Genomic DNA, 26637 nt, shown 5'->3' on the forward strand with positions numbered 1-26637 from the left:
ATTGTGGGACTAAACAAAAAAACAGAGATGCCCAGATGCTCGTCAAGAACGATTAAAAAAAACCGGCCAAGTGCGAGTTAGACTCGCGCATTGAGGGTTCCGTACTCGGGTATTTTTTCCAACATTTTGCACGATAAATCGAAAACTATTATACATAAAAATAAATAAAAATCTGTTTTAGGATGTACAAGTAAAGCCCTTTCATAATATGATACTCCACTTGGTATAGTTATCTTATTTTGAAAATTGAAACACATTTTTTTTTAATGATGTAACCACAAATTCGCGGTTTTTAGACTTATTTCTGTACTTGTGCTCTAAGACCTACCTACCTACCAAATTTCATGATTCTAGGTCGATGGAAAGTACCCTATAGGTTTTTTGACAGACACGACGGACGGACAGACAGACAGACAGACAGACAACAAAGTGATTCTATAAGGGTTCCGTTTTTCCTTTTGAGGTACGGAACCATAATAAGTCTCGGGTAGGTACCTTATCTAGTTATAATGAAACAAACATTTAACTTAAAATATTAATTTATTTTCCAGTTTTCGCACACAACAGTCATTCTCCGAGCATAATTTTCAATTCCTCACAGCACGAGTCACACTAGGCTTAATTAATTTAGACAGTGAGCCTTTTATCACATCTTTCAAGTGACAACAATAATTGTATACTATTTCTTATCGCTAATACGTATACAACGCAAGTCTTTTCACATAATAATTATATTATAAACACTAGACTTAGGCTTAACTTAAAGCTAGTAACGGTTCTTCTGGATCGTGTTTTTGGCTGAGGTATTTAGAATTGCTTTTCTTCCATTGCTCTTTCTTGTGAAGCATCTTTTGTTTCGTCGCTTCCAGTTTTGCTTTTACTTTCGACTTCTTCTTCGGCGGGTTCGGTGTATCGAGCTGCTCTAGCGTTTCAATAATATTTTTAGGTTTCGTTAGTACATTTCTGGTTTCTTCACTGACTTCGTCTAGAGTGGCATTTTTGTTAGCATAAACCACGACGAAATGTGAGTATGCAGGGTTGGCTGGAGCATTAATGTCAGCGAAATCGCGGAAGTTAGCGAATTGATCTTGGTTGTAGTTCGGTCGAGGATTTGCTATGTACCCGACGTTAAGAGACGGTCTTCCATGACCATTGTTGTAGTAATTATTGAATCCATCGAACTCTGCCGATTCTTCCTCGTTTCGTGCAGAGAAAGTGCCGCCTCTAAGTATTCCGAAATTTCCAGATCCGAGAACGCTTGTGCTTGCATCTACTATGGGCTCCGCAGCTGCCTGGTGGCCCTGTTTTCCAAAACCTTCTAATCCTTTATAACTGCCGAATAGAGGATGATTTAGCAATGATCTGTAAGAGTTCGGTCGTTGGCTGTACGCTGCTTCTTGGCTACTAAAGCCCAATCTGAAGTTGTTTTGCTGTCTGGGCTCGAACAAGTTGGCAAACGTTGGGAAGAAGTTCTGTGAGTCGCCAACGACTTCTATCGAGTGGTCTGTTCGATCGGCGGCTGCGAGCGAGTCTGGCACTAGTTGTCTCTGTAAACTGGGCGGTGGAGCCACTGTTTCTGGTATGATTTCTGACGATTCCGCAGCTAAATCTCCTTGCTCATCTGAAACAAGCGAAACGATAATTTTAGTTTAATCGATTATTTCATCATCTTCTTCAACATAGGAATTATTTTTGCAAGGAATAGAAGTTCTATTTGTATCCCAATTTGCTGGACAAAGCTATTGTGAGAAGCTTACGACTGAGCAACCGGTTTATAGCATGTTCAAGCGCTAGAACTACGGCTTCCATTTTTGCGTTTAACCAGCTAACTAGAATTTGAGGAACTGTTAAATAAACCATGACAAGCATTAGAAAATCTGTCCAAAGTACCTTTCGCATTTTCCTATATCAATTATAATATAGTAGACATTATTACCGTCAATAATTCCTACTTGTAAAACTTTTACGGCTTGTAGACGTAAAAGATGTGTGAAGCTTGAATAACCATTGAATTACACATTGGAATTGTCAAATTGACATGTGGTGCTATTGTCGAGTATTGCTACTTGACTGTGCGTGTGGCTTGTACGAGTTGTATCAAGTACGTTCTTCCTGTTCGAATAACTAATGTGCTGTGAGGTAATAGAGGAAAGCTAACGTGAGATAATTTCCGTATTCTCGGTGTCTTGTTTAGAAACACAGCTAAGTCTTGATTTTGTGGTTTTTATGTGGTTTTATTATGTACTCACCTACTAGCATTACTTTGCGGTTCTACTACCACTAATGTTTTAACATAGAAAAAATGCAATGGTTCCGAATATAATGTAGCATTCATAACATAAATATTTACGCGATGAAAAAATCTTGGTGGTATCCATCTACTTTTTTTTTAAAGGGGCATCTACCTACTTAGTACTTACTCACAACACAACATTATCTAGAATCTAGATATAATAACATTAAAATTTGCTGTGTTATTATTATAAGGTAAGTACCTACCAACGAAAATTAGTGTCCCTACCATGTTAGAGATGTAAATAAAATATCCAAGATAATGTTCTGGGCCAAATTAGATAGGAGTTAGGACATGGATAGGGGCTAATATGCTTTGTTGCAATGTTGTTCTATTTATTCGATTTTATTATTCAAAATGAGGATTTTCTTAATAGAATTTCATAATACACTAATCTTTAAATTATAAAATTATGCTTGTATGCTACTTTGGCTACTTCCTTCTCGATGATGAAATCTATCTCTATTTTTTGTTTATGAAATTGACTTTTTTATACTTCCACGTTTTGAATGTTAGAAAATATTGTTAGGTACTTAACCTACTTAAATAAATAAATTATTAATTATTTGAGTTGCATAATAAAAATAAATATAGAATACTTCACTAAATGATTAATTCATTAAGAATTAATAATAGTGTATAATAGGTAAAAATGGTAATATTATATAATATAAAACATAAAGTATTTAAATAAGAAAATTAAACGATTTTTACGAAATTTGGTAGGTACAGAAATAGCTTGCATCCTACGGAAGGAAATAGGCTACTTTTGGCCCGGAAAATCAAAGAGTTTCACGAGGTTTTTAAAAAAACCAAATCTATATATACCTACCTACCAACTAAATTGCGGGTATCATCAAATTTGGTACGCAGATAGCTTGGACTCCGGAAACTAATAATATAGACTATTATTTTATTAGGTAAAAAGTGTTTCTCCTAATTTAATTGGTTCAGAATACTTAGGTATATTAATATCGGCGTGAAGGTATAGATAGACTACGTTAACAATAGGGGTTTGAACTTCTATTTCAACACCTAAGTCCTTCGAAATACAGTCTGTTGTAACACTCAAGTTTAATCAATCCCGAGTTAGCCTTTGTCAGTTCGTCATGTATGTGGGTCACGATTCGCAAAGCACGAATCCAGTGACACATACAAGTTCATGGAAGTACAATTAATTATCGAATCCTTTCTAAAAGGTTTTCAATGGTATGAATTTAATGAGGAATAATTATTATTAGTAGAGCTTTGTTTGTTATGTGGGTTATATAAGTACCTATCTACTAGAAACGAGAATTTTCAAAGGCTTTTATTAAGGTTGTTTATTTTATTCGTACTTACTCTTAAGTATCTTATATCCGTCATATCCAGAATGTAAGCTCTGTAACCTTTTGTAAGATTGGTTCCGTTCAGTGAGTACCTAGTGGAATGTGAAAAGGTAGGAAACAGACAGACAGAGTTATTTTCGCATTTGTAATACAAATAATTACCAATTATAGAATACCTAAATATGTTTCAACCTACTTGGAAGCCCACTTGTCGGCCAAATTGTGAGCCGAATATCTATACTAATATTATAAAGAGGAAAACCTTTGTATTTTTGTATGTTTGTATTGAATAGGCTCAAAAACTACTGGACTGATTTCAAAATTTATTTTACCATTACTTAGAGGGATTCTTCCGAATCCGTATAGGCTTTATTTTATCCCGGAAAATAGAAAAAATAAATGTCCACCCGAGCGAAGCCGGGGCGCGTCGCTAGTACATTATATATAAGAAATAGAACAGGAAAGCTTTTTTTTTCTCCATATAAACTTCTTATAAACTTGTACAAGAGCTTTTGAATAGTCTAACAACCTATTACATCCAAACGTTCGTATTATAACATATCTATGGTATTATATCTATGGCTGGCATAAGCTTGCGATTTCGTCCGCGTTGGTAAACACAAACAAACCATTTTAGTAAGTTAAATTTCCAAAAATCCTTTCTTAGCGGATATTTACCTCATAATAGTTATCTGCATGCCTTTCAGCCTAATCCGTCCAGTAGTTTGAGATGTGCATTCATAGATCAGTCAGTCAGTCACCTTATCCTTTTACATATGTTTAGATAAAAGGAGGAAGTGATTAAGAGCATGCAAACTAGAACAGAGGTCCAATAGTGTCAATTTTAGCAGCTCTCGAATACAAATACTTAACATAATTATTAAATCAGCTTAATAGACATGTGAGAATAAATTAAGTATAAATATCTATGATCATCTAACCCTAGTAACCTCTGGCCCACTATCATAATCAATATTTGCATTTCTTTCAAAAACAAAGTGGATTTTGAAATTGTGCCATAGGTCAGGAGAGAGTTTGGGGTTAGTGGAAAATAATGATGATATACCTGATTTATTAGCAATACGTGACTACAATTTGATCATAAATATTTTGTCACGTATTTTGTTATTATGTTTTTGAGGCTAATTGTATGATTATGTTGGATTCTGGGTGGTTTTCAATGAAATGTGCATTCATTAATTATTATTGTTACAACGATATTGTGTTGATATTATGTTAATTTTGTCGTGAAATACTGTTATATATATCATGTATTGTTGACCAAGAACAAATAGGTAGTTACTTAATATTTAATAATGTGAATTCCGGGTTTCATAAAACAGTAACATAGTAAGAACTTAGGATCAAGATAATTTCGTATTCAGTTGTTAAAAGATTTCTCTTTTCAACACAATGCAACGTTTTAGCGTCTGGTTAGGGATAGTGTTAAAAAGTTAGAAAAGAAGAGAGGTACTAAGCGAACTAAAAAAAAAACAAAATTGAAAAAGCATGAAGTAACTGCAATAAACAAACCTAGTACTTTAAGTACTTAGGTATCATTATGCGCCGACGTAAATCGATATTCTGCGATTAGATCTAAATAAGGATGACACACTATAAATTTTTTTCAAGCGTTTTTATATTTCAACATCTTGTTTATCTATGTGGCACGTCTTTTCCATAAAGGATTTTTTAGCAGTAATGTATTTTGTAGGCGAAAGCTAGAGTCTGACCATAGGTAGGTAGGTACGTGTTACTTGATGACCCAGTTTTATCGTATATAATGATGTATATCTGTGCGTTACGCGATTTTTATGTAACAGCATATCTTTTCACAGACTTTACCATAGATGGCACAGGATCCTACGCGTTCATTCCAACGGATTAAGATCAGAATCGTCAATCAATGGATTAGTTTGGTCAATAATCAACAGCTAAACATGAATATGTAAACAAGAATTTTAAATTGCGTAAGATTTGTATGAATGAAAATTGTAATCTCATAGGTAGGTACATAAAAAGACTGACTAAGTACTCATCAACGCCCACCCGCAACCCTTGGAGCTAGAAAGCTGAAATTTTGTACAGAGTTTCCCTTTATATTTTACCTAGACAAGGAATAAGGGTGAACTTCTCGAAATTCCCACGGTACCTAGTCCTCAAATATACTAATAAATAAAATTGAAGTGTCGTGTCTGTTTGAACGGGCTAATCTTTGGAATGGCTAAACCTATTTTGATAGGACTTACACAGACAAGTAGAGGATTAACCTTAACAAAGGAGTAACATTTTAACCGACTTTGAAAAATGGAGTTGTGGTTTTTTTCCGATGTACACTGATATCTCCGAGATTTCTGAACCGATATGCGTAATTTTTTTTAATCGTTAAGGGCACTTTGCGACATTGTTCCATGAAAAATTTTGATTCCAACTCCTCAATCCTGATGCTGCAGGGGATCTGACCTATCCACGCGGGCGAAGCTGCGAACATCATCTAGTATTACATAATGTGGGAGTCTAGTTGTTTTGCTTCCCTCCCTGACCCAGGTGTGTGGTTTACTGGTTTGATAAAAGTAGGCACCTACTACAATTCACTATGGGTAATCAATGGCAGTTACATAAAGGTAAGTTGCAACGGTATGGTACATTATTATTTATTACGTATGGTAGTGCTTACTTCTCTTGGCATAGTGATGACACTTGATAACCCACAAAAATTACCATAACGAAATAACAAGCTACGCAAAAGTTGCCATCTACTATAATTTTAATTTCATTACTTAAGTTGTAATCTTAAGGCCTTACGCAGAAGAAAAACTTAAGGCCACTAAGGCTGACTAAAGGGTAGCGAGGGAAGATTTTCACACAAACTGTCATGTGATTATGGATATAAGAAGTTAAAGATCTGGACAGTGAAGGCAACTTTTATCCCAGAAAATTTTAAAAATCCCAGGGGATTCAAAAAATATAAATCCACACGGACATTATCTAGGCTACTATAATTTTTGATTCATTTCATTTTATTAGCCCCCGACCCAAAAAGAGGGGTGTTATAAGTTTGATGTGTGGAATCGAAGCTCCTAAACTAATGAACCGATTTTAATTTAGGTTTTTTCGTTTGAAAGGTGGCTTGATCGAGAGTGTACTTAGCTATAATCCAAGAAAATCGGTTCAGCCGTTTGAAACTTATCAGCTCTTTTCTAGTTACTGTAACCTTCACTTGTCGGGGGTGGTATTAATTTTTAATTTACACTTGTACTATATTTATACTATACTACATTTAATTATATTATATTTTTGATAGTCGTCTGTACCCGATTCACAGATTACCTATGCAGTTTTGTAAACTTTTGTAAAAATTAGTTCGGCCAACTTTTCGTCGTCTATCTGTGCAGAACCTTAGTAGTATTATGCAAGAGTACAATTAACTATTTTCTTCACGTATAGAGTTATCTTAATTGAAAGGAAATTTTTTAGACAAGTTTCGATATTTTTTTTAGGAGTACTTAAAAGTCAATAGAACAATTAGTAGGAGCTACGATGCCACAGACAGATACACAGATACACACGTCAAACACCCCTCTTTTCAATATTTTTCCTTGAAGGCGTTAATAAGATGTATAGGTAAGACACGAATAAATAAGAGAAGCAACGGCACAGGTTCTCGGCTTGTCGGATGGGACAACTCAATAATTTAGCCTTAATTGCAAAGTAGGCACAATACTCGTTGTTTAGCCCGAGGCAGTCAGGAAAACAGTGCAATTTGCTCGAGGAAGCGATTACTTAGAAAATAACTGGCTTCTATTCTAACAACAATTACACAATGGTATTGAATCTTAAGTGCACTATGAATTTCATTTATTATACAGATATAATATCAGCCAGCCACTATTCTAATTTAAGAATATTTATATGAATAGGATATAGGCTGTGCAAAGGTATATAGGTCATTTTGACCACACATCTGTAGAAAAACATGCATGCATAATTTTGGGTGATTTTGGATGCAGGCTGTGATTTACCAATCACCACCGAAAATACCGAACTGTGTCTGTCTGTCTGCTAGTTTTTCACGTCCCATCCCTTTAACCGATTTGGATGAAATCAAAGATGTAGGCAACACAGATTTTTTGCATGGATACAGTTAAAGACCTGGTGACAGAGACTTCTTTTTATGCCGGAATATCCCAATCAAAGAGTTTTCATGGGATTTTTAAAAATCTAAATCCAGGCCGACGAAGTTGTGGGCATCATCTTACTATATAGTTGTAGGTTGTAGTAATGTTGTAGGTACTTAGTACAGTTTTCTATTTAGAATGAAGTTATTGCATAGTCACGCTATGAGTGTTGACAAATAAATACAATAAATAGTAACGACACAATATTTATGTCTATTGTTATTATAATAAGTGTAGGTTTAATTATTACAAGAAATGCGTGCATGACTAGAACTCATTTAAATAAAATGTAGTTTAAACAACTAACTGAATTGTAATATAATATTTATAAACTATCAATCGCCCCTGAATTCACCTGTGTTAATTTTAGCACTAGCATAATTTCAAATAATACTAGGTACCTACCTACTTCTTCTAAATCACATCACACTAATAATATAAAGGCGAAAGTTTGTGTGTATGTAGGTATGTGTGTATGTGTGTGTGTATGTTTGTTACTCCTTCACGCAAAAACTATTGGACGGATTTGCCTGAAATTTAGAATAGAGATAGATTATACCCTGGATTAGCACATAGGCTACTTTTTATCCCGGAAAATCATAGAGTTCCCACGGGATTTTTAAAAAACATACATCCACGCAAACGAAGTCGCGGGCATCAGCATATACATATAAAAAGAAAAGTTGATTGACTGACTGATATATCAACGCACAGCTCAAAGTACTGGACCGATTGGGTAGACATTCGCTAAGAAAGGATTTTTGCAAATTCAACCCCTGAGGGGGTTAAATAAGGGTTTGAAATTTGTGTAGTCCACACAGACGAAGTTGCGGGCATAAGCTAGTAATCATATAAATTATTTTGTTCAGACAAATTAAAGAAAAAGACAGTTTACTATAATATTATGAAATGATCTTTTTAACCAATCCAATCAACTTTAAAAAAAAATCGCAATTAAAAAGTCCCAAATTAACTCTGAGCTGTTATGCAAGTCCGTTAATCAAAAAAATTATATGCACTCATAAAATAACCATTAACCCTTATGACGCTATTGCATTTTTATATTAATACCTTTTCTTAACCGTACTTTTACGCTCTCTCCAATATTATTAATTGCCTGACGCATCGACAGTTATTAAAATACCTTTTGCTGCTAACTATTATTGCAGCTTGCTAAATTCTTCATAAGTTTATTGAAGGATGTTCCTACAATGAAGTTTTGGTAAAATATATAGCACAACAAGAATAATTAAAAATTTATAACACCCCCGACAAGTGAAGATTACATTAACTAGAAAAGAGCTGATAACTTTTAAACGGCTGAACCGATTTTCTTGGATTATAGCTAAAAACACTCGATCAAGCCACCTTTCAAACAAAAAAAAACTAAATTAAAATCGATTCATTAGTTTTGGAGGTGCGATGCCACAGACAGATACACAGATACACATATACACAGATACACACGTCAAACTTATAACACCCCTCTTTTTGGGTCAGGGGTTAAAAAAGGTTTCTGTTGAAGCGCTAACGTATCTAAAAAGTTCCCGGTTGGTGGTACATTTATATTGGTTGATTCAGAATAAATTACTGATACAAGTACATGTTTTAGAAGTCCCACTCTGTTAGAGCATGCGTGACTAATGTATTTATCATACAGCAAAGAGAAAAATATGTATGCTATTTGTAGCTTTGCTTCAACACAAAAGTAGTAAGTGTTACATAATTTCGAGCTCTTCTTCTAAAATTGCCTATTGATGAAATGTAGAGCATAGCATCGATTGTGTCGACAGCGGAGACGTCAACGTTAATGGACCGTAAGTTAGCATTATTGAGTACGTTTGAATGTTTTTGTCTTGTTACGCTATGCCGTTCATTTGTGCAACATGTGTGAACTTATTTATGGGTACAATTTAAATGCTCACCAAAATAATTTTTAGACCCCTAAGACTAAGCACCAAGTAAAATAGCTTAACTTCAAATAAAATAAACCCACACTATACCGAGGTGCCTAAAGAACTACAATTTAAGTTCCAAAATAATTATACACCCATCAGAATAATTGTGCGTGCTGTATTTATATTTCTTTTGGATTATGATTCCTTCCAAAATGGATTAATGCTTACCAAATCTTGTTTCCCTGAAATAGTAACATTAATACCCAACACGATAGTTCTAAATAGCTTTCGCGTAATCAAATTATCCAACCTGAACCCAAAACATATTATTATCGAACTAAAATTACAGTCGTTATTTATTTATTCACCCTGCAATAAGGCTGAAGTACGTGGAACCACCTCCTGAAGCCAGGAATATACCTGTTGGTGAAAAGAGAAAGAGAGGACGGCCAGCTAAATCTAAAAAAGCTCCTTTGATTCAATTTTTTTTTCTTTTGTTAGTTTTTTCTGTGATTGCCTGATTATAACTATTGTGTTCCTTAAAGTGCCATGATAAATCTTAAGTACAAATTATTAATTTATTTCGAGACAGCGCCCACAACCCACGAATAAAATATAACAGAGAACGGAGGCTCCGACGGGCCCCGGGTCTCCAACGGATTTATTTCGCTGCTGTAAACATGCTCTATTTTTTAATGGTATGACTAAACATAATATCTCAATATAAAGGTGATAAAGTGATACGGATCAAACGATTCAAAATAATATAATATTGTAAGTAATTCAAATACAAAGATAATCGTGACCCGAGGATATTATGCAAACGTGCCACTTCAGTTAATCATATTTACGAACTGATAATGGAAAAAAATATTGGGCTGTGCTGTTCCTTGTTACAAATTCCATTACTAAATTAGCACATGCTTATACCAATTTATTAATAGGAATAAAAAGATTGAATATAATAAATCGGGAGCGTAAAAAATGGTACCTTACGAAACCGAGTGGTGTTAAAATATGTTTGCGAAAAATTAACTCTGATGAAAATTATATGGATCACAAGAAATAAGTAAAATTATTCTTTAGCAACTAAAATTTCAAGTGATTGAATGCGATTAAATGGTCAATCTAGTGCATCGTGTATTGAGATCGTTATCTATTTATATATTTTTGGAGAAAGTGGGTATATGTATAAATGTACCCATCTACACACCTGTACCTACTTGTGTTATTTCACGTATAATCTCTGGCATTTTATTACAAACTCAATTAGGAACTCGCCAAAGATTACGGCATTTTTGAGTATAGATTGCTTTTGTGTTTTTGTTATGAGGTCCTAAAAAAGAGTTTCATCATATGCTTATATTGCTGCGAGAAGAAAGATTCTTATGTTTACAGTTAGAACGCAGTATACAAAGCATTATAAAGGTTTGATTTTTATTGGTTTACCACGAATAAAGAATAATTGGCCGTCTAAATTAAAGTGTTAAACATAATCCATGAATTAATAATATAGGTAAATACGATAGTGTTTCTGTCTGTCTGCTACCGTTTCACGGCGCATCCGCTTAGCCTATTTTGACGGGGACAAGGACAGCTTGCATGGAATGAATATAGGTTACTTTTGTCCCCGAAAATCAGTTTCCACGGGATTTTTTAAAACCTAAATTCATGTGGACGAAATTGTGGGTAGTGGTGATAATTAATTACGTAAACTTAAAACTAAAGCTACGAGGGTTTGAAACGCGCCCAGGTCTGAGAAGAGCCCAGAACAAACTCAACCCTCAATAAACTTATCTTTTGCATTTAAATCCGGTTCTATTATACTATACCTACTGTGAATTATGTATTCTGCTTTTGAACATGCTCGACGGATGATGACGAACAAAGCTACACGCTTCGACCATCGTGCACGACTTCTTACATCTTTATTGTCACAGTTCGCCGCACATCGTGAGTGACTTTGAGTGGGTGTCCAGTGTGATGGAACGCGAATACAGACCTTAGGGTCAACCTAAAGAAACATTTCATGGTACAGTCAACGGAGACATCTAGACAAAGGAATCCTGCGGAGTTACAGGCCTTCAGCAATTTTGCGATTGCATCGATGCTGCGACGCGTTTTGACGACTTCCTGCGTTCGATCGTTGTACTGAAAACGTGTTTCGATGCTGCATCGTATTTTGAGGACTTTTGAGGATTTTGATTGGAGAGTTAGAGGTTCAAGCTTCCGAAAATAGATCGCTGTGAGTGGGGATTTTATGTGTGTGGAGTGGAACGTTTAAACGCGGCATCGATTCCGGAAAGCAACGAAATCGTTGATCGCTGATGCTAAAAGCATCGTGTCTGTTATGATCCTTTAATCTATACTAATATTATAAAGAGGAAACCTTTGTATTTTTGTATGTTTGTATTGAATAGGCTCAAAAACTACTGGACCGATTTCAAAATTTCTTTTACCATTACTTAGAGGGATTCTTCCGAATCCGTATAGGCTGTATTTTATCCCGGAAAATAGAAAAAATAAATGTCCACCCGTGCGAAGCCGGGGCGGGTCGCTAGTGCGAAAATAAAGTCAGCATGAAGGATACTTAGACAATTCTCTGCTCCATCACTCGTGGTTAACAGGACTGACTGATGCAGGCCTTGGGGAAGTCTTAACCACTAAAATGATTTGTTCAGTTGCCACATTAGGGAATTTATGAAATCTACGGTCTAATGATTGTATTAGAGAGGTCTCTACAAGGTTTCAAGGATTTATTTGTTTGATATTAGACATTACGGTACAAACACAATGAAGTACCTCAAAGAGCGAGGTGAACAAATTATTCAGTTTGGTAGGCAAGTCAACGGCATTCCTATGAGTCACGGTAATTTATATATTTACTTACTGTATTGATTCTATACTAAACCGATTTATGAATCTATATTATTTATCTACTAAAATAATAGGGTGTAACCAGAACGCTAGCAAAAACAAAGACACGTGATAATACTGATGATTACTGATAAAACACCACAAAAACACAAACAATATTAAAAAATCCTGTATTTTTTAAAAGTTCACAATATATTGCAAATAAAACATCTGACTGACGCTAGAGTTCAACGAGCGTTGCGTAAGCATTGACTCGAATTTTGCAAGCTATACATTGCGGGTTTGAAAATACTATAATGAAGCAATATTAGGTATCAATTTAAAAAATTGCCAACCCTCAGAAGACCTTCAGTGATAGGTATATTATGTACATAGACAATGTCTGTGATTATGTAGGTTCTTATTTGAAGTACTTTCCAGTTACATAATAATCTGACAGTAAATGATTGGTCTAATTTGTAAGCTCTTTATAATGTACCTACAGTGAGGAAAGGCATAATATATGCATCATATTATGAGGTAACCTCCCAAGCTTTTATGCGATGAGCAATAGTAAGTACTCCTTCAGTTATACTATCTAAGTGTCAAGAAAGCATATTATAAGATGGACCATTGAAAAAAAAAACATCGTATTAGATAATGTCATATCATAAGTAAAAATAAAGGTCTTGAGTCCTGACTAACTCACTCACAGACTCATCATGCTCAACCCATACTCTTGGATCTAGAAAGCTGAAATTTTAATAGAGGTTCGTTTTGTAATGTTGATAATGTTATATGTTCTCAATATTATGAGGTGTGATTAATTTATTATCTCTTCTACATTTCGTTATTTTATGTAAAAGCTCTCATATGTATGAGAGAACGTTTTCTATTTACACCTTCACATTCAAGTGTGACTATCGACGTTATTATGTAAAATGTTGTATTTACTGTCATTTACGTGAACCAAGCAAGTTACTTATAATGGTGGAAATTACCGTTCAAGTGCGAGTCGCTCACGCACACGAAGGGTTCCGTACAAGAAATAAAACTTTTTAATGTGATGTGAAATTCACGGTTTTCAGATTTTTCTATTTAGGTACTTGTGCTATAAGACATTGCTACCTGCTGAACATCATGATTCTAGGTCAACGGGAACGGGTTTTAATTTTCTTGACAGGTGGTAACCGACACGACAGACAGACAGACAACGATTGATCCTTTAAGGGTTCCTTTTTTCGCTTTGAGGTACGGAACTCTAAAAACAGATAAAACTAATCATAGGTACTTTTATACCAATTAAGTGTTGCGTGTATAGGTAGATATTTTACTAAATATGGTTAATAGACTATCTACATATAGAATAGAAACATACGAAATCGCGTATACAATTTAATTATTATTATGTAAACATTTATGATTGAAAATACTTACCTCTTTACCTACCTTTTGTGTTGTATTGATATAAGATTATAGGCACCTACTTTACAACGAGTAGAAGTATTTTATTTTTACATTGGATAAAAACTGTAGTTCAAAGGGATAGATAATAAGCTAAGATGATACCCGCGACTACGTCTACGAGGGTTTAGGTTTTAAACATCCCGTGGAAACTCTTTGATTTTCTAGGATAAAAAGTGCCGTCAAAATTAATTGAGCGGATGGGCCGTGAAAAGGTGACAGATAGGTTAGAGAGACAGAAACACACTTTCGCATTATTAGTTCATATTAGTACGGATTAGCTTACACGTATTTGTAATTTAAATATATAATTAGTATAGGTATCTTATTTTATGTGTAGTGCACTTTTAAGGGTGAATTATGCTAGACCGGTGGTGCCGGGCCCGAGCCGTACCACGTTCGAGACACATAGTTTGGAAAATGTATGAGGTCATGTATGTCCGAGTCTTCCGAGCCTCGTCCGTGTCGTTTCTTCATAGAAAATTGAAATCCATAGATCGTCTGCGCATCGGACGTGGTACGGCTCGGGCCCGGCACGGTGTAGCATAAATCAGCCCTTAAATCGTGCAATTAGGTGTCGTTACATTAGTAAAACAAACGATCAAGCGCGTAAGTAATAAAATGCGTAGCGTGAAATATCTTTATTATCCATAAAATTTTATAGCTTATTTAGTGTAGTGAGCTGTGTAGTAGGTAATCCGTAACTCAACAAATGAATAATGAGGAGTGTAGAGATCCTAACAGGCTCTCTCCATCACTCGCTACATACAATCGTAGTTCCAGTTTCATTTGAATATTAAGCAACCAAAGTCCATGTGCAGACATATTCTAGAAACTAATATCTGTGTCTGTGGTGTTTTAGATTTTTCTAAAAATATGTAGTTTTAAAATTACAGGGGCTCAAAGATTTGTATATGTAAATTTTTAAGACCGCGTAACTTTGAAACCAAATATTTTAACAGAAATCTGGAAAACCACAGACATAGATAGATTCTAGAATATGTCTGCAAAATTTCATGGACTTTGGTTGCTTAATATTCAAATGAAGTTGGAACTACTACGTTTGTATGAAGCGAGTGACGGAGAGACCCCTCTTAACTTTTTTGCTGTAATTAAAAAGCTACTTATATACAATTTAAAATATTTAGTTAACTATGAAATCTTTACAGACGGACAGACAGATAGACAGACTTTTTTACCCTTTGATTCCGGAAACCTAAAAACAGACTTTCCTTTATTACGAGTATAGTTAGACAAAGTACAGTCTTTTTATTTACCAAAGGCCAAAACCATAAACACACTTTCTTTGCCACGGGCTTCAAATTACATAAATGTTACGCTTGGTTGAAGTACCTTTTAACCTTTGTAGTCATTAGATAAGAAAGATGAATTCCATTTAGCATGTAACAATAGATAGGTAATTAGCTTATCAAGATGTAATAATTGTGGATATTCATTAATAAAATATCAGTGGAACTTATCAATGGAACTATTATTGTGATGAGTAGGATGTTATGTAATAATGATCTTATAAATTGAACTGTACGTATCTGTTATCTGATCATCTCTCAACCTTCATTATATTTTATTTCTGATTTATATTTTATGATAAACATCATGCCTATTAACTTTTTAGCACTAAGATGATGACAAAAATAACCTATTAGACATTATGTATTTATAGGATCCCTAATTCCATCCTAATTCCTAATATTTTATGTAAATATGAAAGGGTGTCTATCTGTCTGCTTGGTGATAGATATTCATGCCCCATCTGTTTAACCGTTTTTGACAAAATTCGGTACAGCTTGCGGTTCAGTAAAGGACATAAACTAGGCACTTCTTGTCCCGGAAAATCAAAGAATTCCCATGGTACCTATTCTTACAAACCTAGATCCACTTAGACGAAGTCACTACCATCATGTTTTTAGTTGCTTCAGAGATAGTTTGCATCCTGGACACGGAAATAGGCTACTGTTTATTCCTGAAAATCAAAGGATTTCCACTACATTCTAATACAAAATCTAAATCGCGGACTAAGAAACGTGCATCATTTGGTAACCAATGAAATGGGAAAAGCCTTAGGTATTTATTAAACATAAAATAATATTTATATAAGTACCTACATACATAGTTTGTTATTTTATCCTTGAAAGTGACCGCACAAATATTTCCGTAACTCAACGTTGGTCTAGATTTCATTGTAGGTCAATACAATATTACACGAGAATCTAAAACACGTTTTAGTTAGCCTAAAACTGGTTTTCAAAGCTCCAGTTTTAATCCACTATTACTTTAGCTTAGTCTATTTATTGTTATAATATTTGATTAAGATCGCACGTTGTTTTCATTGACCCTAAGCCTAACTTTAATTTAGTACTATTTACTAGATGATGTGCGAGATTTCGTCAATTACACAATATCTTAAAGTTAGCCTTATCTAATTACTGTACAAATCATGTCCACGTGGGATGAAGTCAAGAATACTGGCTGCATTTCTGTGTTTGACAGCCAGGCATGACATTTGCCAAAAAAATGAGTCAGCTCTTCTTTCACCAGATGAGGCTATTAACCGCGGTGAAATGTCTAATATAGTTGAACTTTTTTTTTTTTATTGAAAATATTACAATAATACCTAAAGCTAGCCTTATCTTATTACTATACAAATCATGCCCGCGTGGAATGGTGCCAAGAATACTGGCTGCATTTCCTCGTTGGACAGCCAGGCTGATCCGTTGCGCAAAAAATGAGCCAGCCCTTCTGTCACCCGATGAGGCTATTAAACTTCCAAGGTTTCTATATGTGTACTTAGTTTGAAACCTAACTTGTATTTCTTTATAAACCATTTCCAACAATAAATATTTAATACCCACCGTTCACGCCTATGTAATGTAACAATAGAGATTTGCATATAACATGTGTAATTGAGAAAGTTGGACATTCTTGTTAGATTGTAAAAAGTGGTAGGAAGTATGTCATGTCTGTATATGATTAAATAAAAAATCGACGTCAAAACAAAACAAAACAAGCACTTATTTTATTAAATTATTTTATTTATATCCCTATCGAACCATCATCCTATCATACAATTGCATATTATAATAATTGCTTCTAAGATGTTCAATCATTAGCATAATATGAAACATAGCAATGCTAAAGCTACCTCCGTCCTCTTCCTGTTACATGTTTGTTTACATAATTTGTCTAACTTATAATATGATTATAATGAGCTGTAAGTACCTTCCTTATATTGAATATAATTTTGTAACCAGTTAACCACTTTTAAAGAAAAACTCATGTTATACTACATTAATTAATATACTTTTATTTAACTTTTCACTTTACAAGCGTCGCGCTCAAATCGCTTGTTCGTGAAACTTGAGATTTTACATGAGATATAACGTAGACCCCCAGTCCCCCACACAGGATTTCAGAATTTTCACCCGAGCGAAGCTGGGGCGAGTTAGTTTGTTTGTTTTTATATGTATTTTCTTGTGTTATTGTAACAGGTGAAACTGTGAAAAGCGTGGGAGGCTTTAATGTACTTCCGCAAAACTAATTAGCATATTGCCCCAGCGATTGCTGCCTACATAAAATACTCTGTAGATACTGGAAAGGGTAGAATTCCTAAAATTTCTGAAACTTGTAGGAACCTACTTTTCATTTTTACCGAAAGCTCAAATATCAATTTTCTTGGATATGACTTGAAAAATAACGGACTTTCATTCATCCCCTATTTAATCACCAAAAAATTAGGCTTTTAAGCAAAAATAAAGTAGTACGTGTTTCTGGGGTTTCGGAAATTCCACCCTTCCCCGATTTTCGAAAACTCCACTCGAGCGAAGTCCGGGCGGGTCCATAATATATAAACCATAAAGTATTAAGCCACCTGTGATATGTCTAAGAGAATAAGGAACGATAACTAAGTACTAGTCTTTATGTTGATAAATGTTAAAGATTACCGTGTTTTACATTTGATGAGGGGCCTATCTGTATAAGGAGAATATACTCATTAAATAATATGCATACTTTGAATTATTAATAAGCAATTTGTTGCACGTCGTAATATATGGTAAAGACACTGCTATTATAATAATTAAGGCTAACAAGAGATATTTTTTTAAATTGCGATGACTATCTAAACCTAACTATATAGTAAGCATAAATAAAGATAATAATAAGTATAAAACTCAAGGTAAGCAAAACTACAATTACAGATTTACAGATATAATAATTGTGTTTTAAAAAGTGAAGATAAATGAATATTAGCGCGGGGTTTACGCATTTTTCGATGCCTCTGAGCGCGCTTCAAAAAAGGATGGATTTATTATACACAACCCGTTACCAGGGTTGTGTATAATAAAATAATAAGAAAAATATAATGTAAGTAAGTAAAATTATAAAATGGAAAACTAATTCAGTACGATAAATAATTTATTAGTAAAAAGGGCTTTAAAAGTCGAGTATGAGTGGTAAGATATCTTGAAAAGGGAATAGGTACTATTTTCCACCTTAACTTTGATTTTATAACTTGAGTATTATATTTTTTTCTACATTCAATTTCTAAGAAAAATTAAGTACTTAAGTAATTATTTATTCAGATTTTTAATACATTTTGACTTGTTTTGAATGCAAATATTGTATACAAATACCGTTAGTGAGATGTCACTTTTTGCTATTGGTTTTTACTATGTTTTTACAAGTTTAATCTATTGAGCGCGATAGCTTGAGAAATCATCGATCAAGGCTGGCCTACGAAATTATTTTCAACACTAACTTCATGCTTTGATGGATCACGCAAGTGATGTTCTGATAACGAACTGATTTCAACAAGTTATTGTAAAGATGCCCTATTAGGTACAGGAATTTTATTGTGCATCATAATTCATATTATTATTCTATGACTAATTACATGCCTAACCTCAAGCCAAGAATGGGACGAGTTGCGAATATAAATAGTGAATGGGACGAGTTGCGAATGGGACGAGTTGCGAACAGGATAAGATGCGAACGGGACGAATTGCGAACAGGACAAGATGCCAACGGGACAAATTTCGGATGAGACGAGCTGCAAATGGAACTAGCTGCGAATAATTGGATGAGTTGCGAATGTTCGACTTGCTAACAAACCGTATTTTGTAGGTCACATGTATTTTTCAGTAAAATTATTTGGTAGTCAGTTTTAATTTAGGATCTTTTGATCAGACGTGATGTGTCAAAAAAGTTTTTAAGCTACGTATCTAAGTACCCAGGTTAGTATCTACTTAATAATTTTATGCCCAGGTTATTAATGATAGAGTGGCACCCAATATTGGAAACCTTTTTGGCTTTTAGCTGTGCTACAAAACAGTAATGGTAAAGAAAGATAAATAATGGTAGAGTAAAATTGTAAGTAATGGTAAACTTTCTTTTATGCTGATAATAACTATTTTAAAAAAGGTGGTTTACTATTTTTGACCACAAATCCTAGTAAGTAAACCAAAATTTTAATAATACTTAGATTTTTTCAGTTCACGTTTAAGGAGTAATAAAAATTGTAAACCTTTATTTTTTATGAAATAAATAAATTGAAATTTGAATATTTGTAGTCTTGTAACCGAAAATAAACCTATTAGTTTGAAAGTGACATTCAAACTAAATACAGTGGTAAAGCAATTTTATGATTGATGTTAGCCATACTTCAATTTCATGTGAGAGAATTTATACATAATCTTGGCTGTTTTACACCTCATATTATTTACATAGTGGCACAACATGGTAATGAATTGCTTATTAAATTGTAATAGTACCTATGGGTTAAGTTGGGTAATAAAATGTATGTACTACTTTTATACACCAGTAGGCCAGTGATAAACTGGTAGAGTAAGTAGCAGCAGGTCCATAAAATTTGGTGCATATACCTACATATAGTAATGATTAGATAGATATATGTGGTTATAAACCATGAATTTGTGGTTACATCACAAAAAATATATTAAAACGTGTTTCAATTACAAAGTAAGATAACTATACCAAGTGGGATATCATTTGAAAGGACTTTACCTGTACATTCTAAACCAGATTTATATTTATTTTTATGTATTGTTTTTGATTTATCAAGCAAAATATCGGAGAAAATACCGTCGGTGCGAGAGTCTGACTCGCACTTGGTATCGTCTAGTCCTTTAGTAAAATACGAAGCACTGTACCTGTAACAAAAAAATAAATAAGTTAGATATAGAAGGTAAATACCTGTCTTTGGATGAAAGCTAACTATAGTAGGCGATAGGTCCAGATGGCAATGGGGGTATGGGGCGGGGGGACGTCCCGCACACCCGCATGCCACACGCGCTACCGGGCGCGGAGGCTGTGCGGGTGTGTTGGGCGTTCCCACCCCGATTGCAATCTCGATCTGTCCCGTTACTATAATTATTCTTATAATAGATACAAATTATAAAGTAATTAGCTTTCGATTGTCCCTTTAATTAAAATACGAAAAGAAGTTTTTTCTAAAAGCAATATAGAATGAATATCTACCCTACCTACTTTCGTTGAGATCCGTGTTTTGTATTTTGTAAACTAATAAAATTGTTCATTTGAATAAATTACATTATTATATTGTTATTTAACTTCTTTTGCATTTTCAATTTATCTGCACTACCCCTTGACCTTAATTTAATACAAATGATTGTTAAATCAAATGGAAACTCGATCGCCGTAATTATTTAATATTAGGATTCGCAAAATAAATTATATTTAATATTATAAAATAACGGTAAATATTAAAAAATATAACGATATACAAAATGTAGCGTTACTGTATTTTATTAGATTTTATAATTATGTTGTTTTGATTGAAATTGGAATTACGACTTATGGTACCTACTTGAGTACATACCAACTTTATTTCTCATTAGCTCACCATGGAGTATTTCTTTCATAACATTTCCATGTGAAAAAATTGTATAATAATATTATATCTACAATTAATAAATGTGGGAACGATCTTACCATAGAGTTATGATTTGAAACAATAGTGATCCATCAGTAATGTGAATTACGTTACAATACAAGGTTTATGCATTTGCTATTTTTTTTTTTTTAGAATAGGTAAGTAACTTCTCACTGTGTTACCTCAAGGGACTACGATTTTAATCACATCTGCAACTATTGTTGTAAATTTTAATTATCTTATTGTATTATGTTGTCTATTACAAATATTATTACACTAGGTATGTCTATCTGTACTTTATTTTAAAGTTTTGATGGCAAATTACAATTTTTAATTGCACTATGACGGTTTATCACAAACTTGTTGATAATGTTATTTTATCATGCTATGTATCATTTTATGCATTCGCCACATGTAAATGACACAGCTTTCTATGAGCCTCATGTCAAAATCGTTTTCTCATATTTACACACAATGGGCGTGATATTTATTTTTTGTTACAAAATCGGGTGAGAAAGCAATCCGCATACCTTCCTAATTCCTATACGCAACACTTGTTCACATTTTATCTATTAATTAAAATTATTACGAGATATACCTACGTCATTTTTTCACTAGTCAGGAATTTTGACCGTCTCTGATAACTAGATAAAGTCTGTGATTTCATCCGCGTTTATTGTTCTACACTAGCGAATGTTCTACACTAGCGAACTGGGAATCCTGTAATGCTAGATGTGAGTTTTGAAAGAAAAAAAAATTTAGGTTTTTTAAAAAATCCAAGGAAATTCTTAGATTTACCGTAATAAAAGTTTTTAAAAATCCCGTGGGAGCTCTTTGATTTCTCGGGACAAAAGTGATCTATTTCCATCCCCAGGATTTTCGTCGAATTTCGTCAAAATAGGTTAAACATATGGGTCGCAAAAAGCTAGCAAATAGACAGACCTACACTCTTTCATATATAGGTACAGGTACCTTATACTATTATGAATATACTTCAGGCTAAAATTACAGCGATGATAGTACTAGATGTGAATTGTTACATAGGTCAACCTTTGAATGCCGTGAACGTCACGCTTTGTTCGCGAGTCGTGGTGTGTTCCCCACCGAATTCCCAGGCTCTATGTTAGGTCAAAAGGTCGATCATTTTTCGACGACAGGGTTTTAACCTTCAGTTTGAGCTCCAACTCAATAAAGCTCATTGTTTGATATAACTGTGCTGCCAATGCACGGTTCAATAGAATAACTAATGGCCTGAATTGCACTTAGGCTTGAAAGAATTAAGAGGGGTCTCTCCGTCACTCGCTTCATACAAACGTAGTTCCAATTTCATTTGAATATTAAGCAACCAAAGTCCATGAAATTTTGCAGACATATTCTAGAAACTAATATCTATGTCTGTGGTTTTCCAGATTTCTGCTAAAGTATTCGGTTTCAAAGTTACGCGGTCTTAAAAATTTACATACAAATCTTTGAGCCCCTGTAATTTTAAAACTACATATTTTTAGAAAAATCTAAAACACCACAGAAACAGATATTAGTTTCTAGAATATGTCTGCAAAATTTCATGGACTTTGGATGCTTAATATTCAAATGAAATTGGAACTACGATTGTATGAAGCGAGTGACGGAGAGAGCCCTGTTAAGTACCTATCGTAACAAAAAAGTTCAATATCGAAAATTTGCCATCTTGAGTACAAGCGTAAAATGCAATACAATTTTAAATTACATTAGGTATACATTGCAGTGCCAAAGAAATTAATTCCTACATTTGAATAGGTAGTTGCTTTTGTTACCTAGGTACACTATTTAAGTGCTGCAAAGGATGCAAATAATTATTTGAATTGGCTTCACCTCGGATTTTCATATTTACGTAAACAGAAGGTTAATTATTTATACATGTGTATCTAGAAACAGTTTCTACATCCAATCAAGGCTGTTTTATTGTTATAGTTAGTGCACAAACTCACAATAGTTTGGAATATTGCAAGACGTTCCCTTGTTTTCGAATGGTAAGTTATTGCTACTTATCTTATTGCAATATTGAGGGAATTTGAACGTAAGATCTTGTGACGTAATTCATTATAAAACGGATTTCTTAACAAGTGTAAATTAAAAATTTATAACACCCCCGACGATCCAAAGTATTTGAGTTTTCCAAAACATCATTTTCAAATAAATAATTATGTATTTAGGCAACGTCCATCTTGACAGCTTGACATTTGTCTATTGACATAATATTATGAACCTAACGGTTATCTAACCTTCTTTTCTACAAGAAAACTAGAAAAGAGCTGATAACTCTTAAACGGCTGAACCAATTTTTTTAGATTATAGCTAAGAACACTCTCGATCAAGCCACCTTTCAAACAAAAAAAACTAAATTAAAATCGGTTCATTCGTTTAGGCGCTACGATGCCACAGACAGATACACAGATACACAGATACACAGATACACAGATACACAGATACACAGACACACAGATACACAGATACACACGTCAAACTTATAACACCCCTCTTTTTGGGTCGGGGGTTAATAAAGCATTAAAAATTAAGCTATCTGAGATGTATGACAATATTATCGACAAATGAAGAGAGTCTGCGTGAATTCTAGATCTGTTTTAGATCATTTCTATTTCAGGTGACCGACGTTAACAGTGATAAGTCAATTATATGAATATATAAAAGGGAAAACTGACTGACTGACTGATCTATCAACGCACAGCTTAAACTACTGGACGGATCGGGCTGAAATTTGGCATGCAGATAGCTACTATGACGTAAACATCCACTAAGAAAAGATTTTTGAATTCAACCCTTAAGGGGGTAAAATAGAGATTCGAAATTTGTGTAGTCCACGCGGGTGAAGTCGTGGGCATAAGCTAGTCACCATATAAATTATAATAGGCAAAAGCAGCAGGCATTTGCAAGGTTCTAATTATATTTATCTACATCATTGTTTCGACCCCATCCTTGAACCGTGAAATTGGAATGCTAAATGTGAAGTCGTATCTAAATGGTGAACCCTACTCATTACAGGCATTCATACAAAATCATTTTACGAGAATAGTTTATTTAAATAAGCTAGTAATGAATCATAATTTCGAGTAGGTACAACGTTTAAAAGGTTTAAAAAACCCCAATTTTTTAAATTTAAATGAATGAAGTACCCAATACTATGAAATATCTTAAAAACCTTATACCTTAAATACCTTATAAAAATATATAAAAGGAAAAGCTGACTGATTTTATCAACGAACAGCTCAAACTACTGGACGGATCGGGCTCAAAGGCATGCAGATAGCTATAATGACGAAGACAAATAAAATAGGGGTTTGAAAATAGTTGTAGTCCACGCGGACGAAGTCGTGGGCATAAGCTAGTAGGTATATATAATATAATATATTTTTAAAAACCTACGCCGAATGACATTGGTGAATGGATTAATTTTTCAAGTAGGTGTACTGCGTATTTTGTTAAATAAAATCATCGGCAAATAGAATATACATAGGGGTAAAGCTGTGGTGTTTAGCATTAAAATATTATTGGTTGACATTCGTGACGAATACTCAAATCGGTTCTGATTTAGTTGATTGTTGAAATTGATAGTGCTAGTGGCAATTACTGTGGTTGTCGATGGTCGTGAATAAATTTGACTCGACAGTTTTTCTGCAACTTCTTTTACCGTCGTAACCTTGAACTGATTGACTCCGACGCTTTCTAATTACTAAACAAAACGAATTGCGGTTACATAGTTTGTTAGTAATCATTTTATGGATTGTTTAAATCGATGTAAAACATGATTGCTTTGTAACTACATTCTGAAAATTAGACTTTAGAGGTCGGCTGTAGCGTGTTCGAATTGACGAAATTTCACAAGAGATTGTGTTTCGTTGTTTCGTCGCTTCAAAATCCTAACTTTCATTAACATTTTTTTACTAATATTTTTTTCCCCCTACCATAAATAATATATTATAATGGCAGCTTTATTGCTACTACCATCTAGCCTATGGGCTATTAGGTAATATTATTTTAGCGTAAACTTCTACTTAAAATTAATATAAAAAGCTTTTATTGATTTTTTTTCTTAAAAATTATGAATTAGTAAAAAGTAAATATAAACCAATAGTAGATAGCTACGTCCTACACGAAAGAAAACAATTTTTAAAACTAATTCAAATCCTCTTAGGTAGCTTTAATTTGTGAATTAACACCAAGATTTATGCCCTACATTACTTATAATAATCCATCTATTTGATTTTCAAAGAACGTATATTGCTACCTATAACCATTATTTTGAAAAATAATGCTTTGATTGATTGATTGACAGTTTTACATGGCTATCATCATGCTATTACGATTGTGTTATTAAATCAGCTAATCGCATTCATCTATGCAATCAGAAAGCGTAGGCGCTTTGATTGACGTACAGATAATAAATGCGCGCAGATAAATAACGAGTAAAAGCAAACACGGCCTTGACCGCGGGAACAATGGCATCGATGTACGGTAGTGGGAATGGGAACACTTTGTTACGGAGGACACGCTTTGACGCATCTGAGAGTGACGTTGAGTAAGATTTTAATGTAAACTTCGTTTCATTGTTTTTAGAGTTGTCAGGGATTTGGAATTTCGGAACTGGCTATGGAAGTGTTTTTATGAGCCTCGATAGCTCAACGGTCGGCGGTTCAAAACCCCACCCGTTGCACTATTGCCGTACCCACTCCTGGCACAAGCTTTACGCTTAGTTGGAGGGGAAAGGGGAATGTTAGTCATGATTTAAATTGGTAACATTCTTTTTTTTTTAAATCCTTTTTAGGGTTCCCTACCCAAAGGGTAAAAACGGAGACCTATTAATTTCACTCTCCTAAGGGGATACAATATAGGTTTAAAAATGTAGTCTACGCGGACGAAGTCGCGGGCATAAGCTACTGTTCAAATATATAGCTATTGTTGTAAATGCTTGACCCCTCATCACACAGCTGTCAAAAAGAAAAATGCGTAGCTTTGCGTAGCGGTTTCTCGTACAGTTAGGTAGAGGAGGTACCTGCTCGATTCTTCCAATACTTTATGCAATATTTCCTTAACAAACAATGAGTCAGGCGCCGGTATGATTGCTTTATTAGCGATCGTTGCCACTATAGAGTTTATTGCACTCGTTTGTAAATAGCAAGAATATTCGCTTATTGGCCTACTTTTAACACGCTAATTAGATTTTTAAACAAACTGAAGTGTTTACCATGAGATGAAAATGACGAGTGAAAAGATTTCGAAGCGTTGAGATATTAGCAGTTTTATACGCCTCCCTTTGACTCGATCTTTGACAATTGCCCTTGATTGGAAGTTGAAAAATTATTAAAACTTTCTCTAAAATAAGTACCTAGATACGTTAATTTGACATTACATTTGGATATTGAATTAAATTCGTCACACACTACATAAATGCATTTATATTTTTTAGGGCAAACGGCAAATTTTTTAAACTATACTCTATCCTAATTATTTATGTATGACTATTAAATATATTTAATTTATCTCAAATACTATAGACAACTTTTCATTATTTACATAATGAGTCATTCGTATAAGCTTCCGCCTATACAATAATTAGGTAGAGGTATTAGGTATGTCAACGCACACTGTACAAAGTTGAATTATCTAGACACTTTTAAAGCCTCTAACAATGGAT

General features: G+C 34.0%; 1 protein-coding gene across 1 annotated transcript in view; it reads right to left on the reverse strand.

The window, feature by feature from the left end:
• Positions 1 to 521: 521 nt before the first annotated feature.
• LOC123870117 overlaps positions 522 to 26637 on the reverse strand; it is a 56584-nt gene continuing 30468 nt past the window's right edge. The window contains exon 2 of the mRNA XM_045913285.1: positions 522 to 1621. Coding sequence (XP_045769241.1) covers positions 756 to 1621 — 866 coding nt within the window. The 3' untranslated portion in view covers positions 522 to 755. The remainder of the gene's footprint in view (positions 1622 to 26637) is intronic.

The sequence above is a fragment of the Maniola jurtina genome, chromosome 12 (assembly GCF_905333055.1).
Source record: "Maniola jurtina chromosome 12, ilManJurt1.1, whole genome shotgun sequence".
NCBI lineage: Eukaryota > Metazoa > Arthropoda > Insecta > Lepidoptera > Nymphalidae > Maniola > Maniola jurtina.